General features: G+C 43.9%; 1 protein-coding gene across 2 annotated transcripts in view; it reads right to left on the bottom strand.

Annotated features, from left to right (window-relative positions):
- The window catches only part of LOC124615844 (ATP-dependent RNA helicase DHX30-like), a 358540-nt gene extending 338872 nt beyond the window's left edge, over nt 1-19668 (bottom strand). The window contains exon 1 of one of the 2 annotated variants that reach the window (XM_047143997.1): nt 19437-19668. In XM_047143997.1, the coding sequence (XP_046999953.1) occupies nt 19437-19584 (148 nt within the window). In that variant the 5' untranslated portion in view covers nt 19585-19668. The remainder of the gene's footprint in view (nt 1-19436) is intronic. The other variant, XM_047143996.1, reaches the window with a different exon arrangement.
- Between the last annotated feature and the right edge of the window lie 4720 nt (nt 19669-24388).

The following is a 24388-nucleotide window of genomic DNA, read 5'->3' as shown; positions in this document are numbered from 1 at the left end:
TAATGAAGGTCGACAAGGTAACCTGATGGTCAACAGCAGAGCGGCGCCTACGAAATCCACATTGTACATTGTTAAGTAGGCGTCGAGATTCGAACAGCCAAACCAAACGAGAGTTAACCATTCATTCCATCACCTTACAGACACAGCTGGTAAGGGAAATGGGTCGATAACTGCAAGGCAAGTGCTTGTCCTTCCCCGGCTTAGGAATCGGGACAACAATAGACTCGTGCCAGCATGTGGGAACATGACCCTCAATCCAGATGCGATTGTAAGTATGAAGAAGAAAACCTTTACCCGTAGGAGAAAGGTTCTTCAGCATCTGAATATGAATAGAATCAGGCCCTGGAGCGGAGGACAGTGCCGGGCAAGTGCATTTTCGAGTTCCCGCTTGGTGAATGGGGCATTATAACTTTCATGATTCGAGCAGCGGAAGTTAGGTGGCCTTGCCTCCTCTGCCTGTTTTCAGGGGAGGAAGGCAGGGTGGTAATGAGGGGAGCTTGAAACCTCTGCGAAAAATCAGCTGAAAGCATTGGAGACATCCTCAGGGGCCACAAGAACGTCACTCGCGACCGTCAAGCCAGAAACTGGTGAGTGGACCTTAGTGCCAGATAGCCGGTGCAGGCTACCCCAGACAACAGAAGAAGGAGTAAAACTGTTGAAGGTGCTTGTGAAAGCAGCCCAGCTGGCTTTCTTGCTTTCTTTAATAATACAACGACACTGTGCACGTAATCGTTTATAACTGATACAATTCGCCACTGTAGGGTGGCGTTTAAAGGTGCGTAAAGCACGTCGACGAGCACGTAAAGCGTCTCTACATGCTGCGGTCCACCAGGGGACCGGTACGCGACGTGGAGAAGAAGTAGGGTGAGGGATGGAATATTCAGCAGCAGTGAGAATGACTTCCGTGAGTTGTGCGATCTGACTATCGCAGCTTGCGAAGGTTTGATCCTGAAAGGTCGCCCTGGAAGAGAAGAGCCCCCAGTCTGCTTTGGAGATGTTCCAACTAGTTGAGCATGGAGAGGGGGTATGATGCAGGAGATGGATAACACAAGGGAAGTGGTCACTCGAATACACATCAGAAAGTGCGTACCACTCAAACCAGCGTGCAAGTTGGGTAGTACATATAGAGAGGTCTAAATGGGAATAGGTGTGAGTTGCGTCTGAAAGAAAAGTAGGGGCGCCAGTATTGAGGCAGACAAGATTGAGATGATTGAAAACATCTGCTAACAGGGAGCCTCTCTGGCAGAATGCTGGAGAGCCCCAAAGTGGATGGTGGGCATTGAAGTCCCCAGTCAACAAAAATGGTGCTGGTAGCTGAGCAATAATTTGCATCATGTCTGCCCTAGTAACGGCAGACGACGGAGTGTAAACGGTACAAATGGAAAATGGAAAAGTGGGGAGAGTAATTCGGACAGCAACTGCCTGCAGGTCGGTGTGCAATGTGATGGCATCGTAGTAAGTATCATCCTGGATCAGCAACATAACCCCTTCATGAGCCGGAATACCTGCAACAGGGGGTAGGTCAAAACGCACAGAGGCATAGTGTGCCAAGTCAATTTGATCGCATGGGCGTAGCTTCGTTACCTGGAGAGCTACAACTAGCCGACAGTGCAAGTGTAGCAGCAACTTTAAGTCCTCTCGGTTGGAGCGAATGCCGCAAATATTCCAATGAAGTGCCATCGTGAGAAGAAAAAGAAATATGAGAAGCAAGAAGGGGTCACCTCGAAGGCCGCTGAGGGCCTGGCTTCGAGCGAGCACTGCTGCCGCTATCAATAGGTGGAGAGTCATCGTCCATTTGTTCAATAGGTTTGTCAGCTATCTTGTTAAGATAGCCGGGAGGGGGAGCTTCCTCCGCCAGTGAATGGCCAGATGTTCGGCTACCAGCTGTGCGGCCAGGCGAAACGGATGACGGCCTGGGGCAGCAACCGCTGGGTGGGGCAGGAGAAGAAACGCGCAGTGGCAGAGAAGGAGAACTTGCTTTCTGTTGTGTCGAGACAAGACAGCCTAGACACAATGAGAGGAAGCAGACAGGCACGCGCTAAGCCAAAGCAGGGTGCGTGAGGTCTGAAACAGGATACGTAATGAATGCTATAAAGAAAAGTACGTAGCTTCTGGAATACTTAACTTTAATCCAGCCTTTTGGTACATCTGGAGATTGTGGCGATACAAGTGAGACTCTTTAGATACATGCAATGTTACTAATGGCGCCTTGCTAGGTCGTAGCCATTGACTTAGCTGAAGGCTATTCTAACTATCTGCTCTGCAAATGAGCGAGGCTTCGTCAGTGTAGTCGCTAGCAAAGTCGTCCGTACAACTGGGGCGAGTGCTAGTCCGTATCTCGAGACCTGCCTTGTGGTGGCGCTCGGTCTGCGATCACACAGTGGTGACACGCGGGTCCGACATGTACTAATGGACCGCGGCCGATTTAAAGCTACCACCTAGCAAGTGTGGTATCTGGCGGTGACACCACACTTTCTATGAGCCTTCTTGGAAGGTCGTTTAGTTGAAGTACTGGTCGATGGCTGGGAGTTCAGGGTACATAGGAAGTCTTCACGGGACGGTTCCTTCATGAAGGCCCATGCATCTGACTTCTGGGTCTTAGTCTTGGCAGAAGCTGATGAAGGTGCTTGTGTCTTATGGGTGACGGGAGGAAGAGGAGACATTGACCAGGCAATCTTAGCACTGGCCGAACGGAAGACTGTAGCGCTAAAGTTCAGATCGCATGTCTGCGTCAACACCTCCCTGGTAGTCCGAGGAGAGGCGAGCACAGTACTGAATTTCTCTGCTGGGAGCAGCGTGCACTTCCTACTAGCAAATAGCTTGCAAGCAGCCAAGGTGGACACTTTCTCTCTGACCCAAATTTCCTGTATACAGAGTTCATTGTTGTAGATGGGACAGTCGCAGGAGGACGCTGCATGGTCACCCTGACAGTTCACGCAACGAGGAGACTGAGGTGGACAGTCACTCTCATGGGCGTCCCTGCCACAAGCGACACATTCAGCCGCATTAGAACAAGACTGGCAGGTGTGATTAAAACGCTGACACTGGTAGCAGCATGTAGGTGTCAGGACATAGGGGCAAACAGAAATAACCTCATAGCCCGCTTTGATGCACGACGGCAGCTGAACACTATCAAAGGTCAAGAAAAGTGTCCAGGTCGGTACAAGGTCATTGTCGACCTTTTTCATGACCCTATGGACAGCCGTCACGCCTTGCTCAGCGAGGAAAGACTGGATCACCTCGTCAGTCAATCCGTCGAGTGATCGAGTATATACCACACCACGCGACGAATTCAAAGTGCGGTGAGCCTCCACCCGGACAGGAAATGTGTACAGGAGTGTGGCCCGAAGGAGTTTTTGTGCCCGAAAGGCACTCTCAGTTTCTAACAACAAGGTACCGTAACGCATCCTGGTACAAGACTTGACAGGTGCGGCTATGGCACCTACGCCCTTCTGAATAATGAAAGGGTTGACAGATGAAAAATCCCTTCCGTCCTCAGATCTAGAAATGACGAGGAACTTTGGGGCAGGTGGTAGTACTTTTGTCACTGGTGGCTGACCAAGTTTCCGTTTTTGGGCAGAAGTCGAGAGAGAAGAAGAGAAATCCATTGCGGAGGAATCCCCCATGATTGCCAGCGTCTCCAATGGCGCGTTCCTTCCTTGTGGGGACCCTCTCAGAGGGCACTCCCGCCTTAGATAAATGTTTACACCTCAGGTCACACCTCCCGAGAAACGGATGGAGGGACCAATCGGCATGGTTGGAAAGTGTCAGCTCAGGCAATCACCCCTCTCTGGGACTGGCCTTGACCAGGGGGTACGTGCGTGCCTTACTTGTCTACCCGGGGTGGGGAATTACGCGTTACCCCGTCACCGGCTGCACATGCGAACGCATGGGTCGGGCTTCAGGCACGCACAGGGAGGAAAGAAGAGAACGAAAAAAAGAGGAGGAAAAAAAGGGGAGAGAAAGGACAGACTGTCTCAACCACCGAGGCAGAGACCAGAGGGTGGACAAGAAGGCAAGAAAAAGGAGGCAAGGAGAAGAAGGCAAAGTAAAAAGTAAGGAAGACAGTGAGAGAGGGAGAAGGACAAAGAAAGGAACCAAACAAAGAAAGGAAGGAACCAGAATAAGCAAAAAACCAAAATGACCACAAATGTAAGTCGTGGAACCGTCCGTCTCCGGACGCAGGCGCAAACTACCCCCTTGAGGGGGTGGACTCCTTTTAGTCACCTCTTACGACAGGCAGGAATACCTCAGGCCTATTCTAACCCTCGGACGGGCAGGGGGGACCTGCAATGGAAGACACACACACTCCTCCCACATCAAATGGGTATCAATGCAGAATACAATAACCTGGATCTCGATAACATAATTATTCTGGTTAAAACTAAACAATGAATTTAAATGTTTGTTGGAACTTCAGGAGTTTATAGCTTAAAAAATTAGAAACGTACATTGCATACACTGGAATTTAGACAGAATGTAGCTGAAGGCCCTTTGTGCCCACTTTTGCATTGAGGCACAATTATTCTGGGTTTACTCTTGAAACCAACAAGAAATGTCAAAGACATTAAATACTGCAATAGTAACCATTATCACCTCATGAAAATCATTTATTTAGGGGATATCACTGTCTGTAATTCTCATGGGTAAGGAAGTGTACAAGAAGTACTAGTCCTTGGATTTTCGAGAGTGGCACACTCGGAGAATATGGGTCAATTGCCAGAGGGGCACCAGAGGCACACTGGGTGTAGGATCTCTTGGCATAAGGTGAACTCTTGAGCAAGTCTAGTGAGACCATTGTAAGCTCAACACTTGCTGCATAACTGAAAATTATTAGATGCTCAATTTCCACTGTACTGCAAGGTTTTCAATACGGCTATCAACTTCACAGTAACAATGCTGAAGAGTGCCATCTGTTTATTTCAATAAAACAAAACATTTGACGACAATAATATGCATTTCCTTGGAGCTGCGAGTCAGATTTAAAATACCTTCACTGTTTTCAGAAATAATATGAGAAAAAAAGGACTCATCTTGAAAGCAGTGTATAATGCAGGGAAGAGTTGCGTAAACCAACACTATAGGTGACCACCAACAAAATGTGGGTTCTACTATGTTCGTTACCGTCAGCTATTAGTCACTGTGTTTCAGGTATCTTGCGATTTCTCTTCCCAGAAATAAGTGAGTATGTAGTGTACAAACTGCCAGTGACTGCCAAAATTTTCATCCTCTTATCATTAATACTTTCGAATATAGAAATGGACCTTGCCATTGGTGGGGAGGCTTGCTTGCCTCAGCGATAGAGAGAGCCGTACCATAGGTGGCACCACTACGGAGGGGTATCTGTTGCGAGGCCAGACAAACGTGGTTCCTGAAGAGGGACAGCAGCCTTTTCAGTAGTTGCAGGGGCAACAATCTGGATGATGGACTGATCTGGCCTTGAAACACTAACCAAACCAGCTTTGCTGTGCTGGTACTGTGAACAGCTTAAAGCAAGGGGAAACTACAGACGTAACTTTTCCCGAGAGAATACAGCTTTACTGTATGGTAAAACGATGATGCCGTCCCCTTGGGTAAAATATTCTGGAGGTAAAATAGTCCCCCATTCGGATCTCCGGGTGGCGACTACTCAGGAGGACGCATTTATCCAGAGAAAAAAAAAAAACTGGCATTCTACGGATCGGAGCATGGAATGTCAGATCCGTTAACTGGGCAGGTAGGTTAGAAAATTTAAAAAGGGAAATGGATAGGTCAAAGCCAGATATAGTGGAAATTAGTGAAGTTCGGTGGCAGGAGGAACAAGACGTTTGGTCAGGTGAGTACAGGGTTATAAATACAAAATCAAATAGAGGTAATGCAGGAGTAGGCATAATAAGGAATAAAAAAATAGGAGTGCAGGTAAACTACTACAAACAGCATAGTGAACGCATTATTGTGGCCAAAATAGGCGCGAAGCCCATGCCTACCACAGTGGTACAAGTTTATATGCAAACTAGCTCCACAGATGACAAAGAGATTGATGAAACATATGATGAGATAAAAGAAAGCATTCAGATAGTGAAAGGAGATGAAAATTTAATAGTCATGGGTGACCGGAATTACATAGTAGGAATAGGAAGAGAGGCAAAGGAGTAGGTGAATGTGGAGTGGGGGTAAGGAATGAATGAGGAAGCCGCCTGGTAGAATTTTGCACAGAGCATAACTTAATCATAGCTAACACTTGGTTCAAGAATCATGAAAGAAGGTTGTATACTTGGAAGAGGCCTGGAGATACTGGAAGGTTTCAGATAGATTACATAACGGTAAGACAGATTTAGGAACCAGGTTTTAAATTTTAAGACATTTCCAGGGGCAGATGTGGACTCGAGCCACAATCTATTGGTTACAAACTGTAGATTAAAACTGAAGAAACAGCAGAAAGGTGGGAATTTAAAGAGATGGGACCTGGATAAACTGACAGAACCAGAGGTTGTACAGAGTTTTAGGGAGAGCATTAGGGAATGATTGAGAGGAATGGAGGAAAGAAATACAGTAGAAGAAGGATGGGTAGCTTTGAGGGATGAAATAGTGAAGGCAGCAGAGGTTTGAGTAGGTAGAAAGACAAGGGGTAGTAGAAATCCTTGGGCAACAGAAGCTATATTGAATTTAACTGATGAAAGGTGAAAATACACAAATGCAGTAAATGAACCAGGCAAAAAGGAATACAAACGTCTCAAAAATGAGATCAACAGGAAGTGCAAAATGGCTAAGCAGGGATGGCTAGAGGACAAACGTAAGGATGTAGAGGCAAATCGCACTAGGGGTAAGATAGACACTGCCTATAGGAAAATTGGAGAGACCTTTGGAGAAAAGAGAACCACTTGTATGAATATCAAGAGCTCAGATGGAAAACCATTTCTGAGCAAAGAAGGGGAGGCAGAAAGGTGGAAGGAGTAGATAGAGGGTCTATACAAGGGCGATGTACTTGAGGACAACATAATGGAAATGGAAGAGGATGTAGATGAAGATGAAATGGGAGATATGATACTGCAAGAAGAGTTTGACAGAGCACTGAAAGACTTAAGTCTAAAGAAGGCAACAGGGGTAGGCAACATTCCATTAGAACTACTGACAACCTTGGGTGAGCCAGCCCTAACAAAACTACCATCTGGTGAGCAAGATGTATGAGAGAGGCGAAATACCCTCAGACTTCAAGAAGAATATAATAATTCCAATCCCAAAGAAAGCAGGTGTTGACAGATGTGAAAACTACTGAACTATCAGTTTAATAAGTCATGGCTGCAAAATACTAATGCAAATTCTTTACAGACAAATGGAATAACTAGCAGACACCGACCTCGGGGAAGATCAGTTTGGATTCCATAGAAATACTGGAACACTTGAGGTAATACTGACCCTACAACTTATCTTCGAAGATAGATTAAGAAAGGCAAACCTACATTTCTAGCATTTGAAGACTTAGAAAAAGCTTTTGACAATATAGACAGAAATCCTCTCTTTCAAATTCTTAGCGTGGCAGGGGTAAAATACAGGGAGCGAAAGGCTATTTACAATTTGTACAGAAACCAGATGGCAGTTGCAAGAGTCGAGGGGCATGAAAGGTAAGCAGTGGTTGGGAAGGGAGTGGGACAGGGTTGTAGCCTATCCCTGATGTTATTCAATCTGTATATTGAGCAAGCCCTGAAGAAAACAAAAGAAAAATTCAGATTAGGTATTAAAATCCATGGAAAAGAAATAAAAGCTTTGAGGTTCGCTGATGACTATGTAATTTTGTCAGGCGGCGAAGGGCTTGGAAGAGCAGTTGAACGGAATGGACAGTGTCTTGAAAGGACAATATAAGATGATCAATAAAAGCATCATGAGGATAATGGAATGTAGTCGAATTAAATCAGGGTACGCTGGGGGAATTAATTAGGAAATGAGACACTTAAATTAGTAAATGAGTTTTGCTATTTGGGGAGCAAAATAACTGATGATGGTTGAAGAGAGGATATAAAATGTAGACTGGCAATGGCAAGGAAAGTGTTTCTGAAGAAGAGAAATTTGTTAACATCTAGTATAGATTTAAGTGCCAGGAAGTAATTTATGAAAGTATTTGTATGGAGTGTAGCCTTGTAAGGATGTGAAATGTGGACGATAAATAGTTTAGACAAGAAGAGAACGGAAGCTTTCAAAATGTGGTGCTACAGAGGAATGCTAAAGATTAGATGGACAAATCACATAACTAATGATGAGGTATTGAATCGAATTGCGAGAAGAGAAATTTGTGGCACAACTTGACTAGAAGAAGGAATCAGTTGGTAGGACATGTTCTGAGGCATCAAAGGATCACCAATTTAGTACTGGAGGGCAATGTGGATGGTAAAAATCGTAGAGGGAGATGAAATACACTAAACAGATTAAGAAGGATGTAGGTTGCAGTAGGTACTGGGAGATGATGAAGCTTGCACAGAATAGGGTAGCATGGAGAGCTGCATCCAACCAGTCTCTGTACTGAAGACCACAACAACAACAACAACAACAACAACAACAAAATATATGGAATTGCAGTCTCTCTCTGAGTATTCCACTGATAAATTCTTCTCGTGTTATCAACCAAGTGGTGGCGTCATCTTGTTGCAATGTTTCAATGAGTTTTGTACCCATCATCTTCTGGCGAAGTGTCGGGATGCTGTGTTCTGCATATCTATATAGCTTCTTGGCCGTCGTCCACTATTGTATGCCAGTGCCAGCCAATCACGTTCCTCTGGAAGGGGATACTGCATTGGTGGAGGTGGTGGCGCCCACCATACAGTCGGCGTCGAGACCCGCTGGCTATCCAATCTGTCTGCGGACACCACTGCCTTCAGATTGAAGCGTTTCCGACATATTTTGTCAATTGTGGGATTCCACACTGCACTGAGCTGAAAACCACTATCCTTGTTCACTAAATTGTTGTGTAGACATATCTCTACTGCATCTTTCGAAACTGAGTCCCGCAAACCATTGGCGCTGCACATCATCTAAGTTTTTTCGAATTCAAAGGTGTGTCTCTCAATAATGCTAAGTTCTGTTACCATGGACTTGTTTGTCTGTCCTAGTCGTATGTTCCTGATGTGTTCAGTACAGCACTGGGAGATACATCTTTGTGTGTGCCCCCAATATATTCCATCCCACATTTGCACTCAATACTGTAAATGCCCATTGTCTGCAACTCCAGCTGGTCTTTGGTTGAGCCAAGTATATCTTTGAATTTTTTTGGTGTGCAAAAGATGGTCGTTATTTCATGCTTCTTTAATATTCTTGCAATCTTGGTTGTTGGTGGTCCAGCAAATGGCAGAAACGCCACATTTTGCTTCGTCTTCTTCTGGTTTCTCCTCCCGCCTCTTGTCTGCACGCAAGGCGTGCCTTATTTGTGTCTCGGTATAGCCACTCTTTAAAACTCTCGCTGTCACAGATCGACCTGGCGCTTTGTACCAAGGTGTTCAGTACTGAGTTACGTTGTGCTGGATGGTGGCAGCTCCAAGCAATGAAATACAAGTCCATGTGCGTCTTCTTCCTGTAGACCGAGTGTCCCAACATACTGTCCGGATTTTTCTTGATCAAAATATCCAAGAAGGGAAGGCAGCCATTCTCTTCTACGTCCATGGTGAATTTGATGCTGTCATGTATGCCAGCAAGATGGTGTAAGAACTCTTTTAGTTTTTCCTTGCCTTGGGTGGGGCCACACTACAAAAGTGTCGTCTATGTATCTGTAGAACACCTTTGGTTTATGGTGGGCAGTGTTCAGTGCCACATCTTCAAAGTTGACAATACCTGGGGCCAGGGGGGAACCCATGGCAACACCATCTTTTTGTGCATAGAATTTCCTACAACATTTGAAGTACTTTGTGATTAACACAAGATGAAAGAGTCTGAGTGTGTCCTCATCAAGGTGATCTTCGAGTAGAGTTAAGGAATCATCCAGTGGCAACTGGGTGAAGAGAGAAGTGACATCAAAGCTGACTAGTAGATCCTTCTCGTCCAGGCATAACACTTTGAGCACCTTAACAAATTCGGTCGTGTTCTTGACATGGTGAGGGCAGTGACCCAGAGTGGTTTTAACAGCTGTGCTAGGTGCTCGGCTACATCATACATCGAAGGATTTATGGTGTTTGGCACAGGATGTAGTGGGATTTTCTCCTTATGGATCTTTGGGAGGACATACAGTCGTGGTGGAGCCGGTGCCCAGAGGGTAAAGCTTCCTGATGGTGTTTCTGTCGAGTCCTCAGCTGTTGAGGAGATAGATGGTCTTGTGCGTAACAGATGCAGTTGCGTCTTTCCCCACTTCTTTGTATGCTGGATCTTGTAGTAAGGTGTCTATCTTCTGTGAGTAATCTTCTGAGTTCAGTAGGACTGTCGCATTCCTTTTGTCTGCTGCTAAGACCACTATACCCTTGTCATCACAGAGGTTGAACAGTGCCAGGGAGACCAGCAGGGTACTCAAGAAAGCAAGAATACCAAAGAACAACATTACGGCAGAAGAGCGCAAAGCACTGTGCAAAATTCTCCCAGGTGGCTTCCCCTTTCATTCCTTACCTCCACTCCACATCCACCTACTACTTTGCATCTCTTCCTTTTCCTACTATCGAATTACAATCTTCCACGAGTATTAAATATTCGTCTCCCGTCACTATCTGATTTATTTCTTTTACCTCATCATACATTTCTTCAATATCTCCGTCATCTGTGGAGCTAGTTGGCATATAAACTTGTACTACTGTGGTAGGCATTGGCTTCGTGTCTATCTTGGCTATAATAATGCGTTCACTAAGCAGTTTTTTTATTTATTATTAAACATACTCCTGAATTACCCCTATTTGATTTTGTATTTGTAACTCTGTATTCACCTGGCCAGAAGTTTTATTCTTCCTGCCACCAATCTTCACTAACTCCTAGTATAGCTAACCTTAACCTATCCATACCCCTGTTTAAATTTTCTAACCTACCTACCCGATTAAAGGATCTGACATTCTATGCCCCAATCCACAGATCGCCAGTATTTCTTTCTCCTGATAACGTCGTCCTGTGTATTCCCTGCCCAGAGATCCGAATGGGGGACTATTTTACCCAACAGTACACCATCATCACTCAACAATGCAGTAAAGCTGTGTGCCTTCGGGAAAAATTACAGCTGTTTCCCCTTGCTTTCAGCTGTCGCAGAACCAGCACAGCAAGACCATTTTGGTTAATGTTACAAGGCCAGATCAGTCAATCATCCTGACTGTTGCCCCTGCAACTACTGAAAAGGCTGCTGTCCCTCTTCAGGAACCACATGTTTGTTTGGCCCCTAAACAGATACCCCTCTGTCGTGGTTGCACCCACAGTAAGGCAGACAGTGAAGTGCTGCAGTTTGGGCAGCGGGCAGGGGGTAGGGGGTGGGTGGGGAGAGGGGGAGTAGTGGAAAAGGAGAAAAATAAATTTAAGAAAATAAAATAAAAAGACTGGATGTGGTGATGGGATGACGGCTGTGTAGTGCTGGAATGGAAGCAGGGAAGGGACTGGATGGGTGAGGACAGCGACTAATGAAGGTTGAGGCCAGGAGGGTTACAGGAACATAGGATGTATTGCATGGAAAGTTCCCACCTGCGCAGTTCAGAAAAGCTGGTGTTGGTGGGAAGGATTCATATGGCACAGGCTGTGAAGCAGCCATTGAGATGAGGGATATCATGTTTGGCAGTGTGTTCAGCAACAGAGTAGACAACATGTTTTTTGGCCACAGTTTGTTGGTGGCCATTCATGCGGACAGACAGCTTGTTGGATGTCATGCCTACATAGAATGCAGCACAGTGGTTGCAGCTTAGCTTTTAGACCACATGACTGGTTTCACAGGTAGCCCTGCCTTTGATGGGATAGGTGATGCCAGTGACCAGACTGGAGTAGGTGGTGGTAGGAGGATGTATGGGACATGTCTTGCATCTAGGTCTATTACAGGGGTATGAGCCATGAGGCTTGGTGGTCAGCGGAATTCCCATGTGGGAGGGGTGGGAAGGATAGTGGGCAGGACATTTTTCATTTCGGAGCACAACAGGTAATTGAAACCCTAGCAAAGAACGTAATTTAATTGCTCGAGTCCTGGGTGGTACTGAATTACTAGGGGAATGCTCTTCTGTGGCTGTACGTTGGGGCTTTTGGAAGTGGTGGGAGACTGGAAAGATAAGGCACGGCATATTCGTTTTTGTACACAGTTGGGAGAATAATTACCGTCAATGAAGGCTTCAGTGAGACCCTCGTCACTGCAGATGCAACGACCGCGGGTGGCTAAGCTGCACAGAAGGGTATAGAATGGGTGGCAGCTGTCTAAGTGGAGGTATTGCTGATGGTCAGTAGATGTGATATAGACGGAGGTACTGATGTAGCCATCTTCGAGGTGGTGGTCAACATCTAGGAAGGTGGCTTGATGGGTTGAGTAGGACCAGATGAAGCAAATGGGGGATAAGTTGTTGAGGTTCTGGAGGAATGTGGATAGGGTGTCATCACCTTCGATCCAGATAGCAAAGATCTCATCAATGAATTGGAACCAGGTAGGGGATTTTAAGATTCTGGGTACTTAGAAAAGATTCCTCTAGATGGCTCGTGCCATGCAACGAATTGACACATGGTGCGGGGAATGGCAATTGAATCTCAATGTAGACAAGTTTAATGTGCTGTGAATACACAGAAAGAAAGATCCTTTATCATTTAGCTACAATACAGCAGGTCAGCAACTGAAAGCAGTTAATTCCATAAATTATCTCGGAGTAGGCATTAGGAGTGATTTAAAATGGAATGATCATATAAAGTTGATCGTCGGTAAAGCAGATGCCAGACTGAGATTCATTGTAAGTATCCTAAGGAAATGCAATCTGAAAACAAAGGAAGTAGGTTACAGTACACCTGTTTGCCCGCTGCTTGAATATTGCTCACCAGTGTGGGATCCATACCAGATAGGGTTGATAGAAGAGATAGAGAAGATCCAATGGAGAGCAGTGCACTTCGTTACAAGATCATTTAGTAATGGCGAAAGCGTTACGGAGATGATAGATAAACTCCAGTGGAAGACTCTGCAGGAGAGACACTCAGTAGCTCGGTACGGGCTTTTGTTAAAGTTTCGAGAACATACCTTCACCGAGGAGTCAAGCTGTATATTGCTCCCTCCTACGTATATCTCATGAAGAGACCATGAGGGTAAAATCAGAGAGATTAGAGCCCACACAGACGCATACCGACAATCTTTCTTTCCACAAACAATATGAGACTGGAATAGAAGGGAGAATCGATGGAGGTACTCAAAGTACCCTCCGCCACACACCAGCAGTTGACTTGCGGAGTATGGATTTAGATGTAGAAATAGGTTGGCATAGGATGGTGCCATGCGGATGCCCATAGCCGTACCCTGGATTTGTTTGTAGGTAATGCTTTCAAAGGAGAAGTAATTGAGGGCGAGGATATAGTTGGTCATGGCAACTATAAAGGAGTTTGGTTTCGAATCTGTCGAGTGTTGGGAAAGCTATTGTTCAATAGCAGCAAGGCCATGGGCATTAGGAATGTTAGTGTACATGGAGGTGGCAGCAATAGTGACAAGCAGGGCACCGTGTGGTAAAGGGACAGGAACTATGGAGAGTAGGTGGAGGAAATGGTTGGTATCTTTTATATAGGAGGGTAGTTTCTGGGTAACAGGTTGAAGGTGTTGGTCTACGAGAGCAGAGATTCTCTCAGTGGGGGCACAGTAACTGGCCACAATGGGACGTCCTGAGTGGTTAGGTTTATTGACTTTAGGAAGCATGTAGAAGGTAGGAGTGCAGGGAGTGGTAAGGGTGAGTAGAGAGACAGGGTCCAAGGAGGGATTCTGGGATGGGGCTAAGGGTTTGGGTAGTGACTGGAGATTCTGTTTGATTACTGGAATGAGGTCATTCTGGCAACATTTGTAACTGGAAGTATCCGACAACTGGCAGAGTCCTTCAGCCAGGTAATCCTTGTGGTTCAGAACAACAGTGGTGTAGCCTTTGTCCGCAGGCAGGATTAAAATGTCAGGATCAGTTTTTAGGTGGTGGACTGTGGTTCTTTCTGTGGATGTAAGGTTAGCCAGCATGTTGAGGGATTTGGGGAATGATGGTGAGGCACAGTTTGAGGTTAAGAAACTCTGTAAAGTTAACAGGGGGTGGGGTTTGGTGGCAGTGGGGGTGGATCACAGTTGGGTGAAGGAGTGAACTGAGTTAGGCAAGGTTCAATATTGGTCTTTGGTTGAGTCTTACTGGTAGTGGTGGTGGCGAAAAAGTGTTGCCACTGTAGGGACTGGGAGAAGGAGAGAAGGTCTTTAATAAGCCCTGCATGACTGAATATGAGAGAGGGACAAAAGGTGAGGCCTTTGGAAAGGATTGATATTTCTATGGGGCTAAGGCTTTTGGAGGAAAGGTTCACGACTGTGTTGCAGGCCTGTTGAGATTCTGTGTGGTGGTGGGAGTGAGTTTTGGAGGGTGGGGTAGGTATAGAAGGTCTGCTGGACAGGGTTTGTCAGCTATGAGGGGGCATGAGGGAGGTTTGGAGGTCGTTGTAGAGATGGTGGACAGTGGCACTCCAAGGCAGGAGTAGGCAGTGAGCAGGATGGAGAGCTTTTTGGGGTGGCTTTATGCATGTTGCTCAAGTTCCTGCAGGGAAAGAGTTTCAATGTGTGTTATGGGTACCAGAAATTTGGGATTGCATAGCAGGAGAATCTTGTGGATGGAGATAAGATACTACAAGGAGGTTTGGGCTTGGTTGATATGGTTTTGCAGGACTATGTTGGTGAGTGCTAAGGACTGGCAGAATTTGAACAGGAAGGTCATTGTGGAAGGAGGGGTAATTTGATGGTAAGGCCATTAGAGGGGATTCCATGAGCCAAGCAACAACAGAGGAACAATACGCGGGACTCGGATCTGGCTAGGGATAAGGAGACTTTTCTGTATTGATGCAGATGGAAGGAGCAAGAATCATTGGTGGTGGAAAAATGCGAAAAATTACGTAAATAATGTAAAATAACATCTGCAAAATTTTGCAAAAACACACCCAAATTCATGTGAAAATATATGAAAGGGATGAAATGGATGCAAAAGAGGGAACAAGATGAAATTTGAGGGAGTCGATGATAGCGAAAAGCTAAAACTTGCTAAAATTGGCGAGAAGTCACAAGGATCAAAGTAAAGAATAGCTGATAGAAAATAAAAAATAAATATAATATTACTGTGGTTAGTAGGTCTGAGGGTGGATAAGTGTGAAGAAGGGGGATGGAAGATGTGACTGGATGGTGGAATTAGTGGGTGCGAACTGGGATAGAATGGAGAAAGTGTCGGGTGTGGGGAGGGATTTGTAGGATGAGATACAATATCGTGTGGCACTAGAATGGTGCAGGAGTAACCATGCAAAAATACGTGAAATGATGCAGGGAGAATGATCAATTTGAAAGTTAAGGATTAATTACATTGGCAGGAGTAATGTGGGACACAAGACGCTGCACTAACAATCAGCGTGATTTTGTAGCCATCTGTAGTGTGCGGCCAAGACGGTTGATACAGTGTGGCTCACAAGTAGAGCAAGCACTGTGGTTTGTAAGGCGACAAGAGAAACATAGGAAAGAAGAGAAAGAGGATAAACATTGAGTATAGTGGAGCAAAAGAAAATAGTAACAAAGGAGAAAAGTACTGGATTAGAATCGAAGAAAAGCCGTCAGACAAAAATCAAATAATGGAAAAGCCAGGATGGAATGAAACAATATTATGAGAAGGAAAGTTGCTACTCACCATATAGTGGAATGCTGAGTCGCAGCTAGGCACAACAAAAAGATTTTCATACTTTAAGCTTTTGGCCATTGGCCTTTGTCAATCCCCTCGCCACCACCTACTGCAGTCCAGTTACTGACATCACTTATCCCATCAAAGGCAGGGCTACCTGTGAAACCAGTCATTTGATCTACAAGTTAAGCTGCAACCACTGTGCTGAATTCTATGTAGGCATGACAACCAACAAGCTGTATGTCCACATGAATGGCCACCAACAAACTAGCCAAGAAACAAGTGGACCACCCTGTTACTGAACACGCAGCTTTCATTTCAACGACTGCTTCACAGCCCGTGCCATATGGATCCTTCCCACCAACACCAGCTTTTCTGAAATGCGCAGGTGAGAACTTTCCCTGCAATACATCCTACATTCCTGTAACCCTCCTGGCCTCAACCTTCGTTAGTCACTGTCCTCACCCATCCATTCCCTTCCCTGCTCCCATTCCAGCACTACACAGCCATCATTCCAGTCTTTTTTATTTATTTGTTTTATTATTTTTTATCTATTTCTCTCCTTATCCGCTACTTCCCCCCCCCCCCCCCCCCCCACTCCCCCTGCCCACCACCCAACCTGGAGCACTTCACTGTCCGCTATCCCCACCATACTATCCCTCCCACTCCACACCTACCCTCCTCCCTTTCCCCCACCCACTCGCCACTCCCATCATGCACTGGTGCTGCTGCTCGCAGTGCAGTTTCAGTTGCCTGAGACTGCAGTCGTGCGTAGGTGCGTGTGTGGCCAAAAGCTTTAAGTGTGAAAATCTTTTTGTTGTGCCTATCTGTGACTCAGCATCTTCGCTATATGGTTAGTAGGAACTTCCCTTCTCATACTACTGCAGTATCCAGAATGCTTCTTGTAAAAATTCAACATGGTGCTCTTTGAAAATTGATGTCAAGATAGCAAATTAAGCAACCTACTTCATCAGCAAAGTCTTATGTCTAAAAGAAATGACTTCCATCAATTTTCAGCATTCCCTGACCATTTTCCTCCTTTAACTTCCATCATGTTTAAATGTTACAGTAACAATACAACGCAGGAAAACTGACCTATTATGCACACAGGCACCATACAACTGAACAAGTGAAATGACTATACAAAATGTGAGGGCAACCACCACAACATTAAACACATGAGCAACAGTACTGTGTTGTTATTTAATTTGTCTTTATAACAGTGTCGGGGATTACCGGAGCTGTGACACCAAACATCTGCCTTGACCAACAATGTCACCATGCCAAGAACCCCTTATTTTGAGAGTGTCCAACATGACCACCAAAACATCAATCTTACACCCGCAAAAATGTAAACACCACTTGAACCATTTCAGCAACTAAATCCAATGAAATCAGTAGGGCAACCACAGGAAAGAGTTAGTTTTTGGTGGCAGAGGGCAAACTAGGAATTCAATAATACAATAACACAATTCGAAGTGCACTCTGGAAAAACCAAAACACTTGAAACTGACAAAGAATAAAACATAACAATCTTACAAAACACACGACATCCCGAACTGTAGTTAACCCACATAGCTCAACCCTAGACCAGGATACCAATGAACTCCTACATAACCAACCCAAGGCCACGATACCAATTAGCACTCCTCCTGCCCGCCCCCCCCCCCCCCCCACCCCTCTCCATACCTACAAAATCTGGTACCCCCCAATTTCCAGAGAAGCTGTACGGCTCAAACCTAGACAAGTACACCAATAAAATAATCCCTACAGAACACCACCTCTTCAAAACAACACACCCTCTACAACAACATTTCACTTCCACTCCAAAACAAACACACCACAGCTCAATGATGTCACACAACACATCATGGTACAACAAAGTACACCCCAGTGTTGTGAACAAAACATAGAAAAAAAGCAGTGTTTGCTCATGTAACGAAGAGTAAGCTTTATGATAGTATACAATCAACTACCATGATAGTGTTCACGGCTATTATGGGGAGTTATAGAAACAGACACACTCCAGAATCCATAGGTGGGGTGATCCACAAGCAACAGTCAGCTGGAACAGACCTAAAAGTGATAGTTTGACCAACCACTGTCTATAGACATACTTGAAAAGAATTTGTCCACCTGAACCTCACATTGCGAAACACTGTCTGTATCATATTTTTATGCTTTCTGAAATGAAGCAGCAATTATCAAGTGACGCATCAACAGTGTATTTACTCTTATCAGAGGTCTTGGTAACAAAACAGAAAAACTTCCAACACTACAGTGTTTGGAGATTAACTAGCCTACTGCAGGAATGAATTCTCATGCCAAAAATCTGATTCCATGTTTACACAAATGCAAAGAGCGCTACATATAAAAATCTGAGACTATGACATCTTCTTGAGGTGAAAGAATCTATTGCCACTAATGTTTTTCACAATACAGTTCTTGTAATCTGTAACTCAAGAAAGCTCTAAAGCCATAGCGCTCACCACCACCACCAATGAATCCTGTGAGGCCAATGTAAAACCGTAATACAATCATGACGTAACAGCAGTTGTCATATTTGAGTGGTTGCTGTAGCTAAGACATTTCTTACATTACATACACAAGGAAAAATGGTAGTTCATTCTTGATATCCTGCTTGCACTGAATCATCACTACACACCTCCTCAACCATTGAATAATGATACACAAAATGAGGCTATAAATTTTCTGTATATTTTGTAAGTACCTCAAAACTAACATTCAATATTTTTAAATGATTCCTATTACATTCCATCCATCTAACTACAAAATGCAATTATCAACAAAGCACAACAACGGAAGGATTTCTTCATGTTCTACTCAGGTTAATATTACAATCAATACTATACAATAAGGGCACAACACAGTGAGACACACAGAAAAAAAATGACAACTAGCTGTCAATACTGTCAAAATTTAACATCGTATATAAACCAAAAGCACAGGCACAATGACAGCACAGTGAAGAAGAAACACGTCTCAGTGAGTGGAAAGAACTTGCTATTCACATCTACTGTCTTCGCCAACTCCAACCGATATGGATAGCTTGTTGTACTGCACCATCACCTCCACCTCATCTCCCCCCCCCCCCCCCCACTCCAGTCTTGGTTATAGTGACAGACTGGGCTTAGCATAGTCACAAGTCTAGAACAGGTTGAAAGGTGACACTTTGGTGTAAGTTTGCTTATCACTGCAGACACCCCCTCCCCCACCTTACTTGTGGTGACAGACTAATCTGTGGCGCAGGCAGAGCTCTAGGATACTTTGAAAGGTGAGAGTTGGCGAAGCCAACGAATGTGAAGGCCAAATAAAAGGTCATAGTGACAAATTCACCAGTAGCGAGGCCTAATGTTTTCGTATGCGCCACACTGAAAAACTACGTAGCTCGTACACCAACTGCCGAAACTACAAGTGGCCGTCCAATACGTAACTTTTACCACAAAATTACCACCTATGAACTTAACCTGGATCTCTGACTACGCTACAGATTGGACTATCATCACAGCTAGGGCTTCAGGCGGAACTACACCACCACACCCTAGCCTAAATTATTTGTACACAAGACGGGCTTAATAAAATACAATTTACTTCGACTACTTCGGGTGCAGAAAGATTTATGTAATTACGTATACAAGTCAATTTCCACACCTTGCTTATCCTTTGATACTTCTTTATGATCCACCGAACTGCAACGGCAAGCGGAAAAACGAAGTTGCCTGGACATTATTGTCAAAGTCCTTAAGCTCCAACAACTGTCAACTGATTGAAACACCCTGCTACACATTAATCCACTCATTTCACTTTAGGTTCCCTCTCCCTGATTTAAATGCCTCTATACACAACACACTACTATCTTTGAGTTGAAATGTTGAAGCATAGAGTAGAAAGATCTCTGGAATGGCCCATATCTACTTTAGGAGTTCGAGATAAACTTCTCCGAGAGTGGCAAGCGTTATCGGCAAGGAGGTTAGAACTTAAGGCCCGTCCACACGCAACGATCTGTCTGCGCAAATGTCTGCGCACATCACATCTGCGCAGACAGATCGTTGCGTGTGGACAGAAGATTTGCACCAACCTGAGGTGTGTGCAAACCTGGAAGTTGGAGTTGGAGGTTTGAGGGAAACCTCTCAAATCTGTGGGTTCAAACCACATCTGCACAGACAAGTTGGAGCATGTGTACAGGAGATCGCCGCAAATCTGGCGCGAAACAGCTGTTTACTCAGTCTAGTGTTTGTATTTGTGCGCACAGGGCATTAAAATGGCTGATACTCGTCAATGTTCTCGAGAGTTTGAATTCATTGAAATATATAGAAACCACCCATGTTTGTGGAAGATTCAAAGTAAAGAATATAGTGACCGAGACAAAAAGACAGCAGCATACAATACTCTAATCGAAATATTGCGGGCAGTTGACGCCTCGGCAAACAGAGATACGGTAATTAAAAAAAAATTCGTTGCGAACTGGCGAAATTATTTGCGGATGGATGTCGAAACCTATAATTATCTCTTAAAGCTTGTAACCCCTCATATTATGAGAAAAAATACTTGTATGAGAAGGGCAATTTCTCCTCATGAACGGCTGGCGGTAACATTAAGATTTCTAACAACAGGAAGGAGATACAAGGATTTGGAATTTTCAACTGCAATATCGAAACAAGCGTTGAGTAAAATAATACCCAACACATTTGAAGCTATTTACGCTCTCCTGAAGGATGATCCATGAAGGCAAGTCAAGTAAATTAAGTCTGTCAGCGAACTGTTTACCGAAAAGAGTTATCCAAAGTTCAGAAATCTAGAAGATCTGGTGTAAGAGTAGATCAAGTATACCAGCCAATGTTATGGTATTTTGATCTGCTTGGCTTTCTTAGTGATCAAGAAACGCCAACACCAAGCAGGAGTACAATTGAAGATGAAATTGGAGTGTCAATGTGCCAGGAAATGGAACACGAAGTAATGTAAAACAAAACAGGTTCGCCCTGCAACTCTCGCACTAAATGTACGTGAGAAAACTGCTTTCGCTTTAGCAGCCACTGTCTACACCATTTTGACCGCTTTCTCTGTTTCCTGCGGTTGGTCTGAATGTTTTTTGCAACACAAGCTGCGTACACAGACCACAACAGAACTTCCTCCATTTCTATATTTCAAAATAACTGAATTAAATTTTTGACGTTTACGGTGAGCGTAGTCGTTTGCCACTGATATTTCTTTTCTACATCGACAGATGGCGGGCGAGTAGTAGATTGAGGTTTGTGTCATGTGAACACACCACATTTGCAGCCATCTTTTGCATGTACAGGCATCTGCGCCGATGTCTGCGCAGACAGATCGTTGCGTGTGGACCGGGCTTTAGAGTCAGTGAGCACAATCGTTCAGTCGCCCGCTAGTATTTCCAGCGGGTGATGATACTTACTCATTTGTGAAGTAATCGGAAGTTTGAAGCTGTTTTCTACAGCGGAACTCGATTCCTTGGGACCGTTGTACAATCTCGGGATGAATCCACGGATTGTTAACCAAGGAATAGGTTAACTTGAAGTGCGCGTTGTCGACGACATTTTATTCCCCGCTTATTTAACTCAGGTTCACACACGTTATTAATGTGGTGCCACTGTTTGTGACTTTCTGTAGTGGCATCGTCAGCTACCGTTCACACAGGACGCCACAAACTCTAAGCATCAGCTGCATAGCTTATAATATAGCATCAACTGAAATGATATGTGCGGCTATGAATGTTATAGTACAGGTTATGGACTTAGAGCTGTCACAAGATTAAATAGAAAGAATACGCAAATGCTCGATCCGAAAATGTGTTTCGCACAGGGATAAATCAAGGGAAACAAACACATTTATAAAATAAATAGCACTCAGAGCCGAAAACGCTGTCTGCAGTGACAAACTAACCAAAAACTGGCATGTAAATATCATCTCCAGACACGTCACTCATCCAAGATTTTAGAATCTTATCGTATTCATTGATATAAGCGTTTTGAACAACTAATTTTTAGTTTAACGCTTGCCAAATCACACTCTGGAGTTATTTCCTGCATATAATCCACAATTTATACAATGCTTAGCCTAACAATTTGCGTAGTTTATACGACTCGCTTTTGTGGTTAAATGTATTAAGTTTATTTATTTAGTCCTTCGTGGAACACGTCATTGGCTTGCAAATATTGCGCCCCCCACACACACACACGCACACTGTGTTCTTGTAGTTCTAGAAGCTGCGACAATGTAGCTCCCGGATATTGTTTTTACTTTTTTGACAAATAAAATAGAAACGCATTGAAATCAATTGGAGTACATCAGCTGCTGCACGATAACTGCCACAGAATACTCGTGTTTCGCAACATTGCCAGGGAGCAGTGGTGGCAGGAAAGGGGCACAACATAGTACAACCAAGCTGAACTTATTGTAGTGTGACAAAAGTTGCATCTCTTCAGTTGCGCCACTAAAAATTGGGACTTCACACATGCAACTGCAGTATGTCCCTAACTTTGGCAGTACTTTTGTTGCGTGTGTGAACAGGGCTTTATTTCAGAAACAGCGTTCACCTCCAGCTGGTTGGTTGTTTTGGGGGAGGGGACCAAACAGCGAGTTCATCGGTCCCATCGGATTAGGGAAGGGTGGGGAAGGAAGTTGGCAGTGCCCTTTCAAAGAACCCATCCCATCATTTGCCTGAAGCAATTTAGTGAAATCATGGAAAACCTAAATAAGGACGGCTAGACTTGGGTTTGAACCATCCATTCTCCTGAATGCGAGTCCAGTGTGCTAACCACTGCGCCACCTCGCCCAGTCACCTCCAGTTAAGTTGGCAACAACTGAAGAACTCTCTGGGTATTTTCGTGTCCGTCATTTCATATCCACTTAACTGTCGTGCATGGAGCAGAAATATTTCTATTCTACGCCATCGTATGCAGAAATGGCGTGCCTAACATGAGTGATAAGCGTTACAGATCGCAAAGCTATACGCTTGAGGACACTGTGAGGCTGGTAGATACTCCAAATGAGTTCAAGAGTCTAGTAGAAAACGCGAAATCGTCGGAGCATTATTCAGTGAAAATATTAGTGCAAAACATTTAACTAAAGTGGTAAGGTACTTACAAGTGTAACAATAAAACAATCCATCTTGAAATTAGTTAAGGGGTCTGGTGTTTGTTGTTGGATCGGTAAGAGATCTTTCTAGATTTCCACATAAAGTATGGGAAAAAATATGCAACACTTTCCTTTCACAAACAACATCGTGTAGATCGACAAAGTAGCTACAACCGATGTACGATTGTTATTATTATTATTATTTAAGGAAAGAAACACATAAATATTATGCCTAGAAAAGGTAGTAGAGGCTACAGATTGGTGGTGCTCCATTCGTGTAATGTAAGTTACAAATTCTGTAAAATGAAATACACAACTTGATAAAGTTGTCAACAGAGGTAGGCATAGTCAGTTAGATTCAGATGCTACATTTCTACACACAATAGTACTCTATCAAATGTATCTGAATGGTAGACAGTGAATTGTATTATGCCATCAAACTAAGATGACACTTCTTGCCATGGCTGATAGGAATGACTACAAGTGAGAAATGTCCATTCAGTCACTTACAGCAGCCACCATGCCAAGTGTCAACCTAGTTTGCTGGAGAAGTAAGTAGATGCATAACGTAGAAGCAACTGCAATCTACATTGTGAAATTGTTGTTTTTTTTCACTCTCTCAAACAAACAGTGACAACACAGACATCATGGAGATTGATTTGACGGAAAATTCTGAGGGGTGTTACTGGCTAGCTTGCTGTTGTATTTATATCTTAGAATGATTAATTAATTACAGCAGCAATGGGCGTTCTACAGAAAATACGACTGCTGCATTATTGAACACTATTTGTGCATCCGCTTTCGCAATTCTTGGGCATATATACATCCTATTTCTATGATGTGGTGATTATTAATTATATTGGGTGTATATATGAAGAATAAGATGCCAACATTTACAATAAACAACAATTATCTTTTTTTATAATCCTGGGGTAGAAATGTACCTATGGCGTATATGAAACTGAACGCTGTTATTATTGTATCTCACTATTTATCTTCGAGGAACAGTAACTATTTCATACATAATTTTGGCTTGTGCTATCATTTCTAACAGCTGCATGTAATCTGTGAGGGAAGGGGAAGGAACTGAAGGGTGTGACACATTCACTGTGTTCTGCTTTCTTTTTTACAGTGATCTCAACTTAGAACTGTCAGTTTTGTTTTCAGAATAAAAATACCTGTTCTCAAATGTGAAAGAATTAGCAGAGTTGCAGAAGTGCTGTTTCAAAAGTAGCTTGACAGAAACCAGAGAACAAGTGATTTCAGAATAAAAATATATTCATCCTTATAAATTTGTTTATTTTATTTACATTTAATTACATCAGAGAAATGAAAAAAATTAAAGAAAACTGTCTCTTGTGCAGGTTGTCCAGTATCATACACATCCTTTTAATAATCCTGCTGGCTGTTCTCTTGCTAATATCAATGAAGTCTCCAATGGACAGAAGGAAATCACTAGAGGCAAAATATTTCGTGTCCGTAGTAGCTGGTCCATAGATGGAACGAAG

This window comes from Schistocerca americana, chromosome 5 (assembly GCF_021461395.2).
Source record: "Schistocerca americana isolate TAMUIC-IGC-003095 chromosome 5, iqSchAmer2.1, whole genome shotgun sequence".
NCBI classification, from domain to species: Eukaryota; Metazoa; Arthropoda; class Insecta; order Orthoptera; family Acrididae; genus Schistocerca; species Schistocerca americana.
Note: the sequence above shows the minus strand (reverse complement) of the source record. Positions and strands in the feature narration are given on the sequence as shown.